Consider the following 17424-nt stretch of genomic DNA (forward strand, 5'->3'; position numbering starts at 1 on the left):
CCTGCTGAATGGTAGTCTGCTACTGTTCCTGCGGCAGGTAAAATACTTAATTACTTCCCTTTGGGATATAGCCATCGTACCTGCAGGTGTGTATTACCCACCCCACCCCAGGCCATAAAGCTAACACCTGCTCTCCAAAGACCTACCTACTGTTTTAGATTGTATATTGCTTACCCAAATATGGCACCTCTTCCAGATGAACAGCACATACCCCTGAGAAACTGAGGTATAGCCATGGGACTTATTTGGCACCAAGGAAATGTGAACTTGGCAGAAGCTGTAAAGAGGCAAGTGTGGTTCTGGAGGTTCCCTTTTTCTTGCTCTTGAGATCCATTCTAGATGGTGCCACAGCACACCCATAACCCTCAACCCCAGGAAATGCCTGATCCTCTGGCCACCCTAATACTAGTCCCCACAATTGACAGGCCCCATTGTATGCAAAATTCCCAAGGAGCTCCTCCCATTGATCCACTATTTCAGAAGAGTGAACAGTGACAGTCTTTCATTTCCAAATTTTAAAAGTCTTAATCATGACAGAGGGGGGGTTAAATAAACTAGATGGAGAAATACAAAACCAAAACTTTTAGAAACCAGGGAATTGAGGAAGAAAATGGCATCTGCTATGTAGATGATGAAATATCACACTTCTCACAACCTAAGGTAACAGGATAAAAAACTCAAAATAGGAATAATTACAGCCTTAGATGAGGTATTTAACAAAAATGTTGGGAACACACACATATACAAATAGGTGAAAAAAATATCTTTAACAATAAGGAGAGCTAGAAATTATGAAAAAAAAATCATCTAAAAACAAACTACAAAGTTATAGAAAATATAAAATCTGTTTGAATACATCAAAAAGCTACTACTATTAGGAATTTTTACATTTAGTCCTATGATCCACTTAACATTTATTTTGATGAATGGTTTAAAGTATAGATCTAATTTTGTCTTTTCCCAATGGTTACCCAGTTATTACGTGGAAATTTATCTAAGCATTTATCTTTTCCTTAGCAACCTTCTAGGCTGGGGGAGGTACTCTGCCTCCTGATGCTCTCCCAATGGCAGGTAGGCTGTGTGTGCCCTGTGTAGAACCTGCAGTGAAATGCAGGCCCCTGTGGTATGGTGGGAAGAGCAGGCTACAGATTGATGAGCCATGCCAGAGCAAGGAGGAAAACCCCCAAGAGATGAATTCATCCCAGAGAGATGGAGATGGCCCAGTTTTGGTATGTCCAGATGCACTGAGCCTCTCATGGATACTCTGCATTTATGAAAGTTCCTGCCAGGAATTCTAACAGATTTCTCTTTTGGAGAAAACTGAAGAGGTGGCAATGGGTTCATTTTTAACCAAAACACTCAGATTTAAGTGTCTTGGGGACTTGAAAGAGTGTGGTTCATGAAACCAGGCTCACATGTAAGAGGTGGATATCTGGGAGCCATTTTGCTTTCCCTTCATATCTTCAACATCCTTAGTCATTATTTGGTCACAGCTCCTCACTCCCAGATAAACCTATGATCATACACAGAACAGATGACTACAGATTTTTTGTTTTTGTTTTTGTTTTTTTGGTTCTTTTTAATTCAGAAAGAGAAAGGGAAGGAAATAAAAAAAAAAGTTTAAATAACTATTGCAGAAAAGGAGATCTGGGCTGGGTGCTGGGACCTACCTCTTCCAAATGAGGATTAATGATTTAAACAAAAGAAAAACAACAAAAAAAATAAATTATTCTGCTCAATACTGTTTGGCATAATTGCATTGTTTTTCCTCTTCTCAACACTCAAAACAGCCTCTTGAGGAAGCACTAAAATGAGACTTGCAAGAACAGCTGGTACCTTGACTCTCCCAAATGGTGAGGGCACCCTGACAGGCATTCTACCACAGCCCTCGCCCCAGTTCACCCCACCACACCCACTCTCTATGCCTCCTGCTTTTGGAACTGCAAAGGAACTGACTCAATGAAAGTTCTTAATATATTAATTTTTAGGTTCAATGCCCATTACCCTGTCCCAACCTCCATTCTTTCCAATGGATGACTGTTCCCCAGTCAACTAAAGCAACTGTACCAATGGCCAAAGGCTGCTAGTTTGTGTCCACTCACTAAGAAAAGGGTGGTATTCCTGACGTTACTTTTGGGAAGAGGGATCCTTTCTATGCTGTGAGGGCTTCACAGAAGCCCTTTCTCCCTGCTAAACATCCCCAACCCTGAAGGTGAGAAAACCATCAATAGCTTCAACTACTAGGGACTTGAGATGGGGCCAGTCATGTAAGTAGATTTCTAGTTGTAACCCCTGGTTGTTGGCTTCCTAGCCCTTCTAGAGCTGGAAAGGAAAGTGGGTTAGAGAGAGGAGGCCGGAGGCAGCAGGCCAGGAGTGTGGGCAGTGGGGAGGCATGAGGACAGCAGCAGGTCCACCCCTCCCCAGGGACGCTCTGGGATGTCTGCAAGGTCTGCTTAGAATTGTGAAGGAATCTTGGTTGGGTGGCCATATCCGGCAGCTTTAGGTTAACTAAAGTATGAGCCCAAAGCAAATTCCACCCCCAAGCAAGAGGCTTGCTTCCTGCTCCTCTTTGGGGTGATAGGTGAAAGAAGGCGCATGCACAGGCAGCTAGGCTCTCCAGCCTCCTTCCCCACGGGCTGTTCTCTCTCCCAAGGCCAAAGACCTGGGCATGTTGGGGGTGCGGGGAGGGAAAGGGAGAGAGGAAGTGGACCCAGAGAGAGAAGCAGGGCCCCAATACTAGGGCAAGTTTTCTGGTATTTTTCCAGAGCAACAGGTTGGCTGGTGAGGAGGCCAGGGGCTTAAGGAGAGCCACTAAAAAGGTTGTTGGTGAACAGTAGAAGCGAGGGCACGCGTGAGAAAAAAGCACCTTACATGTGACCTGACAGGGCTTCCTGGTTCCCTATCCAGTCCCTGACATCTCTGTTACGGAGTTAAGCCCTAGGCAAGGTCCACCCCGACAAGAGGCGAATACAATTTCCTAGTTTCTGGTGAGACACAAAATGCCCTGGTCAGAGGACATAGCAAAGGGCGGCCAGAGGCAGGGAGGGAGGAGGTGGAGGAGGGCCCCACGCGCCCGCTGGGTTTTCACCATGACCGAATTTTCTTTGGTGGGTTTGCACTCACCCATCTGGGCCTGATGGAGAAAGGACATGTGCAGTCTAAAATGCTCTCGGATTTGGGGACATAGCTTTTTTCCAGGGGTGAGGCACACTCTCTCCTGACCACCAGCCAGCCTCGGCTGACGCCCCACGTCCCCGGACACGCCCAGGCCTGCGGCCCCTTCCCGCCATTTCCTCCTCGGCGCCCCAGGGGTAGCTAGGCCCGTCAGCGACAGGCCTTTCTCTGGTCGCGCCTGAGAACAGTACTCCATCGAGGCTCCAAGGAGCCTCTACTTAAAAAGCGGAAAATAAAACCTTATCCAAAAGCAGAAGGGATGGGAGATTGAGCGGCCGCCCGCCCGCCTCCGAAGGCCATTGATTGGAGGAGACGGGTCCCAGCGACGGAAATTCTCCTTGAGTCGCATGATTGGCTGGGAGAAACAGAAATTCCGCCCAGTTGCAGAGCTGATTGGTGCCAGGCCTTAGCCGGCCCTCCAGTCTCATGATTGGCGGAGGACAGCAGGCACTCGCTGGGCTGCAGTATGATTGGTCCACACTTGGCCGGCGTTGTTCCCGATTGCCTGGTTGACGCCCAAAGAAGGAGCGCGCCTCGGCACCCAGCGGCGGGGCAGGCAGGGTTGCGGCAAGGCCCGGCTCAATTGCCTCGGTAGACCTCGATCTTGCTGGCTTTGGCCAGCATGTCGATGATGTGGGCTTCGAAGTCCGCGTCGTGTACGCCCGTCTTCCGGAATTCGCCCGCGTACCGGTTATTCTCCCAGTAGTGGTGCCAGTTGCCCCGGCTGTCGGCCCCGAACCCGTACACGTTCACCTGCGGGGAAGGGCGGCGCAGGGTCACAGTAGGTCAGGGACCACGGTAAGGAAGGAGAAGGGGGCACCGCGACAAGACAGCTCCTTGAGGCTGACAGCTTATCTTTTCCCAGTGAGAAGGCACCCAGACGTAGGAAACACCCAGGAGGGACATTATGGACAGACTTGGGGTTGCAGGGGATGGCTCTTCCCTTTTCAGTTCTGCCTCCCCTCCAACCCTTGCCAACTTCCTCTTTTTTACCTTCCTCTTTTTTAAGATTTTTTTTTGTGTGTGTGTGAGTGTGTGTGTGTGTGTGTGTGTGGTGGTGGTGGTGGTAGTGGTTGTGTGCTGGGGTTTGAACCTGAGCTACAGCCCCAGCCTTACATTTTTTGAAACACTACTTTTCTTTGAAAGCTCGTCAGATACTCAATACCATACATTGAACTTACTGGCAAAAGTGGGTGTGCCAGGCATGAGCACTGCCCTTGATGGCATAGTGAAATGTGGTTCTTTTGAGTAATTTTGTGTGTGTGTGTGTATGTGTGTGTGTGTTACTTGAAATCCAATCCAGTGCCTCAAGCATGCCAGGCAAGAGCTCTACAACTGAATTACATCCCCAGCCCTTTTAAAAAATGTTTTTATTTTGAAACAGCGTTTTGCTAAATTGCCCAGGCTGGCCCTAAACTCGAAATTTTTCTGCCTCTACCTCCATTTTAGATTACCACATCCAGCCTAACCTGCATTTTTAACAGAATAGGCCTAGGCTCAGGGCTGTGAGACACAGCCATCCCAGGTTTAAACTTGGGCTTTTCCCAAGTCAGACTGCAAGTCACTGGGAACTTTTTGCTTTTTAAGAAACAAGTCTTAAAAATTATCCAGGCTGGCCTCAAACCCCTGGACTCAAGGGATCCTCCTCTCCCAACCTCACCAGTAGCTGGGATTACAGAGGCCACCATGCTCAGCTCTATGATTGTGTGTGTGTGTGTGTGTGCATGTGTGTGTGCACATACACTGTACTGAGAGTTGAACCTAGGGCCCGTGGGCAACACTACCACTGAGCTATATCCTTAGCCCTTTCAATTTAGAGACAGAGTCTTATTAAAAGTTGCCCAGGCTGCCCTCAAACTTTGTGATTCTCCTGCCTCAGTCTCCTGAATATCTGGAATTATAAGTATGTTCTTGGCTAACTCACATGGTTTCTGCTACAAAAATGCTTTCCTTGGGCTGGGACTGTGGCTCAGCGGCAGAGGGCTTGCCTTGCACATATGAAGCACTGGGTTCGATCCTTAGCAACACATAAAAATAAATAAAATAAAATAAAGGTATTGTGTCCACCTCAACTAAAAAAAAACATATTTTTAAAAAAGTGATTCCCTGTGGAGGCACTGTTAAGACCTGAGAAGGTCTGATTCCCTGTTTGTGAGTCCTGCTGTCCCTTCTACCTCCCTAGACTGGGACCTACCCACCTCATCACACACATGCAGGGCAAAGAAGAGCACCAGCATCCCTGTGGAAGGGTACCGCCCATGATGCTCTGTCCACCTGTCATGGATGTACTTGAAGAAGGCTGGGTTGTAGATCTGGACCTGGGAAAAAGTAACAGGCATATGAGAGGTTGTAGGGACCAGCCTCTGAGCAGCTACTACCAGTTCTACTGTGCTTGTCAGGAGACCTGAGCCTGAGTGCTCCTTGGTCCCTGTGGCCTCTTAAGAGGTCAGCAGATGGGAATTCTGAAGGTTCTGTAAGAGCACTGGGGCAAACCTGAACCACAGTAAGGTCAGCACTGTTTCCACAAAAAAGGGAAGAGAGGGAGAAATTACCTTTTCTTTGTCCACTCGAAGGAAAGACTTCACTGGGGCATAAGTGCTGCATGAGGACAGAAAGGTAACATTTCAGATGGCTTGTGGGACCCAGAGATCCCTCTTTTCCCCCTCAGGAGTGATGACAGCCTCACAACCTCCAGGCTGCTTCCAAAGTGCTCTTCTGTGGCATGTTCATCTGTGACAGTAACTTGATCAGAAACCTTCAGGGGCTCCCATGCCATTCGAGATAGAGTAGAGATGTTTTAGAGAAGCCCTGATGCCTTCGATAACCCAGCCACAACCCTTCTCCCTCAGCTGTCTTCTGGGAACCCTCCACTTCAGTTTAGCTGATCATTTCACACCTACCGTGTTTGTGTACTTCCTTCGGCCCAGAATGACCTTCTCTCTGCTTCCCTCAGGCTTGGCACAAACACCTCTTAGCCAGCATGGCTCCTGTAATCCACACTTCATTCTCTGAGTTCTTATAGCTCCTCAACTCTATAGCACTGATTTTAGCCCTCAGGTTTCCAAAACATTACATGTTGAACATCTTAAGTCAGGAAAGTATAATTTATACCAATTTTTTTTTATATATATATACTGGGGATTGGACTCGGGCACCTTGCCACTGAGCTACATCCTAACCCCCTTTTTTTTTATTTCTCAAAACAGGATCTTACTAAGTTGCTTAGGGCCTCATTAAGTTGCTCAGGCTGGCCATCTTTGAATTTGCAATTCTGCCTCAGCCTCTCTAGTCACTGGTATTACAGGCATGTGCCACTGTGCCCAACTCAACTAATTTTTTTTGTTGTTGTTGTTTAAAAAATACATGATTGTGTCTCAAAAAAAAAAAAAAAAGGAGATAGGAATGTAGCTCAGTGGTAGAGCACCCCTGGGTTCAATCCAAAGAATTGCAAAAAAAAAAAAGATGCATAAAAAAATACATGATAACCACAGTCAAAAGGTAGAAACAACTCAAATGTCCATTGAGGGATAAATGGATAAACAGAATGTGGCATATGCATACAGCCTTAAGAGAATGAAATTCTGACAAATGCTACAACATGGACGAACCCGAAGAATATCATGCTGAATGAAATAAGTCAGACACGAAAGGACAAATAGGATATGATTCCACTTACTTGATGCACTAGAATAATCAAGCCATAGAGATGGAGAGTAAAACAGAGGTTACCAGGGATCAGGGTTATTGTTTAATGGGTACATGATTTCCATTCAGGATGATGGAAGAGTTCTGAAGGTGGACAGTAGTGACCGGAGCATAACAATGTGAAAATGTTACTGAACTTACAAATAGTTAAAATGGTAATTTCATACTATGTATATTTAGTCACAACAAAATACAAGATAAGAGACTAGATTGGTGGTTGCCTAAGGTGGGGGTGGGTGGAGTGGGGGTGATGGCTAAGGAGTATTCGTTAGATCTTTAAATAAAGATCTTTAAAATATGAAAATATTCTAAAATTGTGGAAATGGATATACTGCCCTTTTAATATACCAAAAATCACTGGATTGTATACTTTAAATGGGCAAGTCGTGATAATGCTCTTTTAAAAAAATACTGGTGGATTGAATCTCCCTTGGTTCCCAGCTGTGATGGGACAATTGCCCCGAAGAAAGTTCTCAGAAGGCAGAGCTCCCAGAGTCAGGAGCCACCACCTGGAAAGGAGACCAAAACCAGACTGCTTTTCCTCACCTCTTTACCAACTAGAATGCTAATCAGCAGCATGAAAGAAGTGACATAGAACATGTGGTACTCTCAGCTAACCCACGGTTTTGGGCCTTCCATCCTTAGTAGCCCCTCTTTGGTTTTGGTGCCAGGAATTAAACCCAGGGGTGTTTAACCACTGAGCCATATCCACAGCCCTTTTTAATATTTATTTAGAAATAGTCTCACTGAGTTGCTCAGGACCTTTGAACTTGTGATCCTCCTGCCTCAGCTTCCCGAGCTGCTAGGATTATAGGCATGCGCCAAAGCACCCAGCTCACTAGCCCTTCTTGACCAAAATGTTAACTTCAAGGGATTCTATCATCCACTCCTGGGGGAGACTCTTCCCATGGTGGTCCTGTCACCCATATTTCATTCCTAGCCAGCAAAGAAGCTCACAATCGGATCTGCCCTGTGGACAGGGCGCTGGCAATCCACAGCAGGTCCAGGGCCTTGAAGGGCACCAACACAAAGCTGACGTTGGCAGGCAGGTTCTTGGCACTCTCAGGGTACATGAAATGGTGGGTGGTTCGGCTGCCAACATCCTGCTCAAAGCCCACAGTTGGTGCTTGATTCATCCTGCAGGGAAAAGAGGGTGACATTAGAAAAAAACTGCCATGGAAACTGGTAGGCGATTTTTAGAGGACGATTTGGTGCTAACCATCAAAAACATAAATGGATGTACACTTTGACCCAGCAATTCTATTTCCATAAATCTATAAAAATGGTTACATATGTGTGCAAAGACATGCACATGGCTATTTAATCAATCAAACAATAAACTGGTATATGCATTTTTCACCTTCAGATAATGAAATACAGCCATCAGAGGAAATGAAGGAAATTTATATGTACTGGTAAGAAATAAATCCAAGACAGCTAATCAGTGAAGGAATCAAGTGGTAAGAAGTATCCCACTTTTTCTAATATATGTATTTTAGTATCTACTATATGCAGCAGGAGGGAATTACAACTCAGAAAGGAAAGAGGAAAAAAGCCTTCCTTCTGGAGCTGAGATGTAGCTCAGTGGTATAGCACTTGCTGAGAATGCATTTAAAAAAATAAGTAAATGAATACACAAATAAACAAATCCAAATGCTAGACAGGGTGGTGCACATCTTTAATTCTAGCAATTTGAGAGGCTAAGGCAGGATTGCAAATTTGAGGTCAGCCTGGACAATTTAGCAAGACTCAATCTCAAAGTTTAAAAAAGAGCTGAGGGGCTGGGGATGTGGCTCAAGCGGTAGTGCGCTTGCCAGGCATGCGTGCGGCCCGGGTTCGATCCTCAGCACCACATACAAACAAAGATGTTGTGTCTGCCGAAAACTAAAAAAAATAAATAAATATTAAAATTTAAAAAATAAAAAAATAAAAATAAAAAATAAAAAAAAATAAAAAAGAGCTGAGGATGTATAGCTCAGTGATAGAGTGCCCTTGGGTTCAATCCTCAGTACTGAAAGGAAAAAAAAGAAAAGAAAATGAAGGTCATGAAGGTAGACTTCCCATGGCCCTGAGTGTAATAAACCAAGAAGGCATCCTATCCTTTCAATTTCTGCAAAATACAGGATAATTACAATCAATGCTCCCTTTTCTCGTGATCAACTTACATCCCATGTGAACCAGCTCTAAACACAAATCTGTTGGTCTTGTCTTTTGCTGACGACACTACTGTCTCCTGAGGACCACCTTGCAGAATCATGACTACCAAGGTCGGATGACCATAACCTGGTCTTCTATTGGCCACAGGGATCCAATAAGGATGGAGCAGAGTCATCACGTGCCTCTAGCTTTTTATACCAGTTCTGTAAAATCAGTACAAATATTCCCTGCCCTCACAGTGGCTGACACCATTAGCCAAGCTGGGTGCGGATTTTCTGGGCTGTAGGGGTGTCCACACTGTCTTCCTCCTGCCCCTCACCTGGTAGAGCTGAGACAAGGGTTGTGCTGTCCAGAATGCTCCACCCCTGCCAATCATCTCTACCTTCTGTTTCTCTTTTCCTTCCCTTCAGGGACCAGAAGGTGCCTTGAAATGGGAGGCCATAAAGTCTGGATAATGAGTCTCTCTTTTTGTTTTTCTTCCATTACTGATCATTGTACCCCAAAGTGCTCTACCATTGAGCTACATCCTCAGCCCTTGTTTTTTTTTTTTTTTTAAATTTTTGAGTCAGGGTCTTGCTAAATTACAAGACTGACCTTGAATTTGAATCCTCCTGCATCAGCCTGAGATTACAGGAGTGCACTACCACTTCTAGCAGTCTTTGTTCTGAACCATCCTAATTCTAGTCTGGGTTCAAGCAGACTTCTGGAATCTTCTCTATAGAACCTATTGTGCCCTATGCCCAGAACAGAGATCTAGATCCTGCCCCCATGCCCCAGACCCATGTCTTCAGAGAAACTCCCTCTGTCTCCTGGCTGTCTCCCTCTGGTCTCCTAGTCTTTAGGGTTCAGAGCCACTGTCTCCTAGAGAAGCCCAGAATTATCTTTTCCCTCTCATGAGTAATGCTTAACAGGTTTGGGGCTGCTACAGTTATACACACAGGCACTGATGTCCTGTGGTCACCATAGCTAGTCTGTGTCTGCTGTCTGCCTTCTGCCAAGTCATCCTGGACCCTGTGGAGAACAAAGTAGGTTGGAGAGAAGCCTTAACAGGGGATGGTATCAAAGTAGGTAACGAACCATCTCTCGGTTGCCTGAAGGATGCAAAGGGGCAAGCAGGAAGTGGAAAAATGTGGGTTGGGGACACTGGCTGAGCAGGAGCAAGGGGTCTCATACTTGTGAGAACCTAAGAAGCAAACTTCATTTCACAAGAGGCCAAGCAGACCCTGCTGATCAAGGGGCTGAGGTTGCCTCAGGCCTGGCTTCTGAAGACCTGCTTTTGCCTTCTCCATGTGCTGGCAGCTAGAGCTTTTGAGAAGTCCCTCCTAGACCTGGCAGTGAGGCCACCCACCTCCCACCCCTGCAGGCAGGCCTGCTGCAGAGCCTGCTCTCGCCCTACTCTCCTCTATGCTCTGTCCAAGCACCAGCCCACAAAGCTGGGAACAAATGAAGCAAGAAGCCCCAAAGATATTTCTAGCCTCTGAGGGAAAAGGAAAGAACGTGGCAGTCTTCTGGAGTCAAGATGTTGTTTTGAGGTTCTGATTCATTTTGGAGAAGCCAACCCCTGGAAAGGGGCCATAGGATGAGCTGGCTCTCTGGGATTTGGGGGCAAAGCATTCCAGAAACTTTTATCTGTCCGTGGCTATCTCCAGCAGCCAAAAATGCCTTGGGATGGAACACAGGCAGGGTGGATGGACACTCTTATTTACGGTCCGGTGTCTGGTTGCCTACTCCTTTTCCTTCATATATTCACAGCATGCCTTCTATCTACCGGGAGCTGCACTAGGAGTTGTGGATGTAGCTGCTGGCCATCCGAAATGGGAATAGCTCAATTCTATTTTGAGTTGTCAACAGGGCTTGGAGGACTTATCCTCCTGGAGGAGGCAGCTGGTAGGGAGACAGGAGAGTAGAGCCATCATGTCAATGTAACTCAGTTTGGCTCTCCCAGTAGAGTCTCACACTGGTTCTAAGATGAGGGGCCTCCCTGTTGGTTCTAAATCAAGATAGGCCTCCACTGCTATCTGGTTCCTCATACAGATCAGCAGATAGTCAATTACCATCTGATCATCCCTTCCAGAAGGAAAGTCTGGGGTTTGATCCAAAACATATCTTGAGCATGCCTCCTGAGAAGGAGTACTGGTGGATTTGTCTCAGCCTGGCCTGACTAGGTGTCACCTACATGTCATAAGTGGCCAAGACTTTTGGTTTTGCAGGATTTCAACCCTGGAGCTCATCAATTATCCTGAGGTGTCTCATCAAAGCTCCCACTTGTTACAGGTGGCTGGGATGGCAGGTGCTCAGGCATCTGAGAGCATTTCACTGGGCTTCCCAAGTGCTTGATGGCCGCACTGCAACAGCACCTCATTTTCTAATTTCAACCCATTGTTTCTGGGTGAAGAGAGAGAGGTCCCTCCCTGGCTTCCATCTCACCTCCCTCCTATTTGAGGTGCCGGTAATTAGGGGATGAGGTAAACTGAGGTGGTTCTGGGGTGCTGGGTGGGGTAAAGCACCCTTCTCTCTCCCCGGCCCATCACCATTTCTCAATAGGAGGAAGGTCTTGCAAAGAATGTGGAAAGTCTCAGAGACATATTGCTGCCTGGTGTTGCTATGGAGACAGCAACAGTGTCGAAGACAAAGCCCTTCCTTCTGCCTCCTGGGAAATCTGGCCTTTTTGTAATGCTCATCCTGAGATATTTGGTAAAAACCAGGCAATACCAAGGACAGGGGTGGAAGGATCCCGGTGTGGCATATCCTATCCCTAGCCAAGCCAAGGGAGGAAGGCAGAAGAGATGGGTTAAGAGCTGAGGGCAGCCCATGCTGGAACCTGAGTCCACCCTGTGTTCCCTGACACACCCTTCATCACGCTGTGTCTGTCTTCACTGAACACTCTCTCTACTCTTCTCCCTTCCTCAGGGCTAGGCAGAGATGTCTCTGGAAGTCTTATGAGGATGAAGAGAACAGGCAGTCATCGAGACAGCTTTTTCTGCCTACGACATCTGTCTTCAGTTAGTCTGCTAGAAAGAATCACCTGTTGCTATAAAGCAAGATGCAAGTTTGCCTTGGGGAGCTCACTTCTGGCTTACGCTGAGGGGACCAGGTGAGTAATAAGGGCTTCTGATGAGTTTCCACCAAACACCAGCCAGGGGTCTAGCTTCAGCCCTTTTCAGAGGAATTGGAAAGTGAATGTGGTCCTCTAGCAAAGTGAGATTTGGAATGCAACCTCCCACCCACCCTAAACAGACAAGGGACACAACCCAAGCCTGTCCTGGAAGCCTATAGGTGTCAGCATCCCTTAGCACCCAGGCAACTCATCCCCTGCCAGATAAGGCCAAGGAGGCAGGGACCCCTTCCTGGAGGCTTGTCCTCACCCACCCTCGGTTCCACGGGGGCTCACCTCATGATGAAATTGTGCCCATCCACGTCCTGCCCGTAGCCAGAGCCCCTCAAGTTGCCAGAGTTCCCCACCACAGCACAGCGCCTGCACTGGTGGGGGTCCCGGAAGCGGTAGGGGTTCTCGCCTGGCACAATCTGGAACAGCTTCTCCAGTACCTCATTGGTGTTGTGCGACTTGAACTGGGGCTGCAACATCTGTGGGTGGGGAGGGAGGGCTAAATGGAGGGAGGGCCTCTGGCCACCCCTCTGAGCCCTCCCTTTGAGTTGGAGCCACATAGACCTCCTTGCCTGGGAGGACCCCTCCATTTCTCAAAAGCAGCAAAGTCCTGGTTCCAGTGGGCCTCCTGTTCAGAAACCAGTGCCCTGACAATCATTGGGTTTCTCTGACATGCCATAGAGGACTGGAGGATCAAGCTGCTATTCACCGTGCTCCTGGGGGACCTGCAGTCACAAGGCAGAGCAACTTCCTTCAGGAGTCCTTCCCAATCGGCCCACCTTGGGAACTCCTGAGACTCAGCCTGATGGTTGGGGTTATAGATGCCCCATCCAGGGTCACATTCATGGGATACCTGAAGCCATTCCCTCACCTCACCCTCAGTCGCCCCCAACTACAAGCTGGAATCCAAGCTATTGATAGATAAAGATTGTAAAATAAGGCAGGACAGCAGTCTAGTGCTTTCTGGGCCAGAAAGGTGTCACATGAGAGTGAAGCAACAGGTGGGGTCCACAGACCATATGCCCCATCAGAAAGAGCAAATTCAGTCCAGCACAGTGGTACATGTCTGTAATCTCAGTGACTGGGAAGATCACAAGTTCAAGACCAGCCTCTGTAACTTAGAAAGACCATGTTTCAAAGTAAAAATTTTAAGGGCTGGGATTGTGGCTTAGTGGTAGAGCGCTTGCCTAGCATGTGTGAGGCACTAGGTTCGATTCTCAGCACCACATACAAATAAATAAAATTTAAAAATTCATCAACAATTTATAAAAAATATTTTAAAAAATTAAAATTTTTTAAAAGGGTTGGAGATGTAGCTTAGTGGTAGAGTGCCTCTGAGTTCAATCCCAGTACCTCAAAAAAAAAAAATTTCAACCAATTCTTTTTTTTTTTTTTTTAAGAGAGAGAGGAGAAAGAGATTTTTTTTTAATATTTATTTTTCAGTTTTTGGTGGACACAACATCTTTATTTTATTTTTATGTGGTGCTGAGGATCGAAACCAGCGCCCCCGCGCATGCCAGGCGAGCGCGTTACCACTTGAGCACATCCCCAGCCCCAAACCAATTCTTAACACATGGATTTATAAGCCCAATGGGGCCAAATTCCCCAATTTTTCAAGAGAAGCAAAAAATATAGGTTTCATGTGAAATAATCTGATTTCTAAATATTGGTAACTATGTAAATGTAAATACTGGAATAATACTTAGTGGGCTAGACCTGGCCCATGGCATGGCCACCAACTGATAATGCTAAAACTGGGGCTTTAAAATGCTGTGGACTGAGGGTACAAGGCAGAGTAAATTCCTTCAGGAATCCTTCCCAATCAGCCCATTGAGACTCAGGTCAGTGAAAGAGCACTTGCCTAGCATTTGTGAGCCCCTGGGTTCCATCCCTGGCACTGCAGGAGGGGTTGGGGGTGGGGGAGACCGTGGAATGGACCATAACCTATGGGGTTTGTGGATAAGCAGGAGCTGCTCAGAAAACCAGAGATCTTTCTGGAAAGGTATCCTGGTCCTCAGACAAGAATTCCCAACTCTGTGGCAAAAGAGGGGATCAGAGAAGCCTCTCGACTGAGGAACACACTTGCTGTTTAAACAGTCACTGAATTCTATCCCTGTGGGCAGGAGGCCTGTGCTGTCCCCTGGCATTCCACCCTTGTCTAGAATACTGATTTGGCTCTATATGACCACTACTGAGAGAGTATGGTCTTGGGCACCATGCATTCCCTGAATCTTTATTTTCCATTAAATGAAGGCTGTGAGTATGACTAATAGACAGGAAGGGCTCCAGGATGCCATGGAAGGGCCTACGGGGTTCCTAGGCACCCTTGCTCTCAGACCCCAATCCTGGGGCACTCTGAGAGTCTGGGCCAGAAGTCTGGGGAGTTGCTCTGATAAGCTGGTCACACAAGCTCATCCTCACATCTTCCCTGAATGTGAGAGAAAGGGTGGGCATCTGCTACCATTTGCCAACTGGGGAAACCGGGGGCTCTTGAGGCCTCCTGTTGGGTGTGCAGGAAGCCTGTGAGCCCAAAGATACCATTCCACCCTTGGCACAGGCAGCACCCAGATGGCCCCGCGAAGCCTGGGAGGCATTGCTCCAGAGATAACGGGAGCAAGGCAGAAGGCGGTGAGAGAAGCAGAAAGGGGGCAGGATCTAAAAGGGCAGGAGGGTCCTGCTGCACAGGTCCCTCATCCCTCCTCTTGACTTTCCTCAGCCCCTGAGGGTAATTTACAATGCTTTCTAGGTGAGCCCAGAGAAAAGTCTTTTTCCAGCAATTGTAAAGAACCAAGAGTAGCCGATAAGGGGGACACAGGCCTATAATCCCAGCTACTCTGGAGGCTGAAGCAGGAGGATTCCAAGTTCCAGCCTGGTCAACTGAGTGAGACCCTGTCTCAAAATAAAAGAATATTTTTAAAGGGCTAGGGATGTAGGTCAATGATAGAGTGACTTTCTAGCATGCCTGAGGCCCAGTGCTTAAAAAAAAAATTCTGGATGTGTGGGTCTCATAAGAGTTCTGGAAGATGCAGCAGCACAAGCCACACCCTGGCTAGGCAACACTCACTGGGGCTGAGGGGTGGCTGCCTCTTGCACAATGGACAGACTCCCCTATCTTCACGTCTTCCATTTGTCCCCACCATCTCACATGAGCTGATCCTCCTGTCTGTGCAACTTTCCTGGACCAATAACCATTTCTAGTCTATGCTGGGCTTCAACAGGCATCAAAAATACTAGCTCTCTCTGCTTCCAGGTGAAATCTTGATCTGCCCTTCAGTTATCTGCCATCCTCGTATATGGCTCCGGTCAAATGGGCCTCCCACTTTGTCAAGGCACGGGAGGCCAGAAGAAGCCCCAAACCAAGAGGGGGATCCTAAGGGTGACTCCAAAACAGGGAGGATGAGCCCTGGGCGAGAGGGCAGCAAAGGGGAGGCAGAAGGGGCCAGAGCTCTCACCATCCACCACCTTTGGACATCCGGGGGAAGATCCATGTTCTCTCTGGTCCAGACAGGTGAGATGTTGCTGTCAAAGTGGCTGTCGAACCAATCGGAGGCGCCTGTATCACCCATGCAGCGGCGGCAGGCACAGCTCTTGCCTGAGAGCCCCTCCTTGCCGAGGCGCTGCAGGCCAGCGTAGCCGGGCACCAGCTTCACCCGGTGTGTCCCACCCAGGGCCCCCGAATCCAGGTAGGGCAAGGTGGCCATGCTATGGTGCGAGTAGGTGAAGAGCAGGGACATGATGAACACCAGCAGGAAGGCCACAGAGAGGAACCACACCCGCAGAGAGCACTTCATGGTGCTAGCAGGCAGGCAGCTGTCACCGTGGCCACTTCTTTCCCAGCCCACTGAGGGGCCAGCCACGGCGCAGCCTGTCTATTCCGGCAGCAAGTGCAAAGGGCATAGGGGCATGTGATATGGCAGGGGATCCTCGCCACACCCTCCCTCAATGTAAGGAGTGGCTCCCCTGTCCCTGAGCCACTTGGGTCCCAGCTTAGGGCTTCATTGGTTATCTCTGTCACTAGCTGGGCCACAAAGGCTCTGCCTCTCCTGCTGCCCCAGAGAGGAGGAGGTCAGTCCATCCCAGCCCTCTAGTCCCTTGGGATTGCTGGCTGCCAGCTCTGGGGGCCCCCCTCTTTGGCGGCTTGAAAAGGTCCAGTTTGGAGCAGTCGGGGTCTTTGTGGCTCATGAGCAGACACCGAGGCAGCCCCTCGTCCCCTGCAGCGGGGAAGCCCTGGAACTCTGATTAAAACAGAGAGGACACAAGCTTCAGGGGGCCTGCATTCCATGCAAGAGTCCTCCCCACCTTGGCTGGCACTCCCGTTTAACCCTTCTGCCAGGGGCAGGGCCCGGATCCCAGCCCTGAAAGAAGAAAAGCAGGAAGCTCCCTGGGTGGTGTCAGGAAATTGCTGCAAAGACCAAGATTCTCCTCGAATTAGTCCCCAACTGCTTCCCATCCGAGGTGCTGGTCCCTTTTCTTAGTAGTCACAGCTCCAACTGCAGTTGCACAGGGGTCACCAAGCACCTATTCTTGCTATGGAGTCCCCTGGGGCTGGTAACAGTTGCTGCTCAGTGGGGTGCTGCATCCAAGCCGTCCAGGTCAGCAGAGTGTGCGCAGAGCTCCCCACCAGGGTCCAGGCCTCCTTCCTGGAGCTGCTGGCCTGGGCTCAGTGGCTGCTCTGTCCATCCCTGCTCTCCTGAGGCCAGGCTGTCCTGCTGTTAGTTCACAGTAGCAGTAATCCCCGGGCAGGTTCACCCCCACACTTGTCAGGCGCCAGGCTGCCGCAGCATGACCCTGAAATTGCAGAGAGGAAAAAGAATGTGCAGATAAATTGCACACACACAGGCTCTTCCCCAACTCCACCCCCAAGTTCCAGAGGGGACAAAGCTAGCAGCAGAGGAGACACCCACTTAACCAAAGGGTAGACAAAAGAAAGGGCTCTCCTCCCTAACCATCCACAGATAGCATAGCTCTGCATATCTCCCCCTCAGGGGACTAGATTAGCCAGAAACTTCACTTATTAGCCAGAAGGTAAACAAGGAGCAGTTAACTTGATTTCCCTAGAGTCACATGGCAAGTTACTGGAATTAGTAGGTTTAGAAAGCCTTTAGTCTAGCTTCATTTAGTTTTTTCCCCTTGTACTGGGGCTCAGACTCAGGCACTCTGCCACATCCCTAGCCCATACCATATATATATTATTTTGAAACAGGGTCTCACTAAATTGCCCAGACTGGCCTTGAATTTGTGATCCTCCTGCCAGAGCCTCCCCAGTCACTGGGATTACAGGC

The 17424-nt window shown here is 48.3% G+C and overlaps 1 protein-coding gene across 1 annotated transcript; it reads right to left on the bottom strand.

Annotated features, from left to right (window-relative positions):
* Nucleotides 1–174: 174 nt before the first annotated feature.
* Nucleotides 175–16930, bottom strand: St3gal2 (ST3 beta-galactoside alpha-2,3-sialyltransferase 2). The gene is made up of 6 exons (XM_015496089.2): nt 15595–16930; nt 12428–12621; nt 7837–8016; nt 5727–5772; nt 5373–5492; nt 175–3927 (listed from the first exon to the last, which is right to left on the bottom strand). Exons 1-6 carry the CDS (start codon nt 15931–15933, stop codon nt 3754–3756), a joined length of 1053 nt encoding a protein of 350 aa, XP_015351575.1. The 5' UTR covers nt 15934–16930; the 3' UTR covers nt 175–3753.
* Nucleotides 16931–17424: the final 494 nt, after the last annotated feature.

Source organism: Marmota marmota, unplaced genomic scaffold (genome assembly GCF_001458135.2).
Source record: "Marmota marmota marmota unplaced genomic scaffold, marMar, whole genome shotgun sequence".
NCBI classification, from domain to species: Eukaryota; Metazoa; Chordata; class Mammalia; order Rodentia; family Sciuridae; genus Marmota; species Marmota marmota.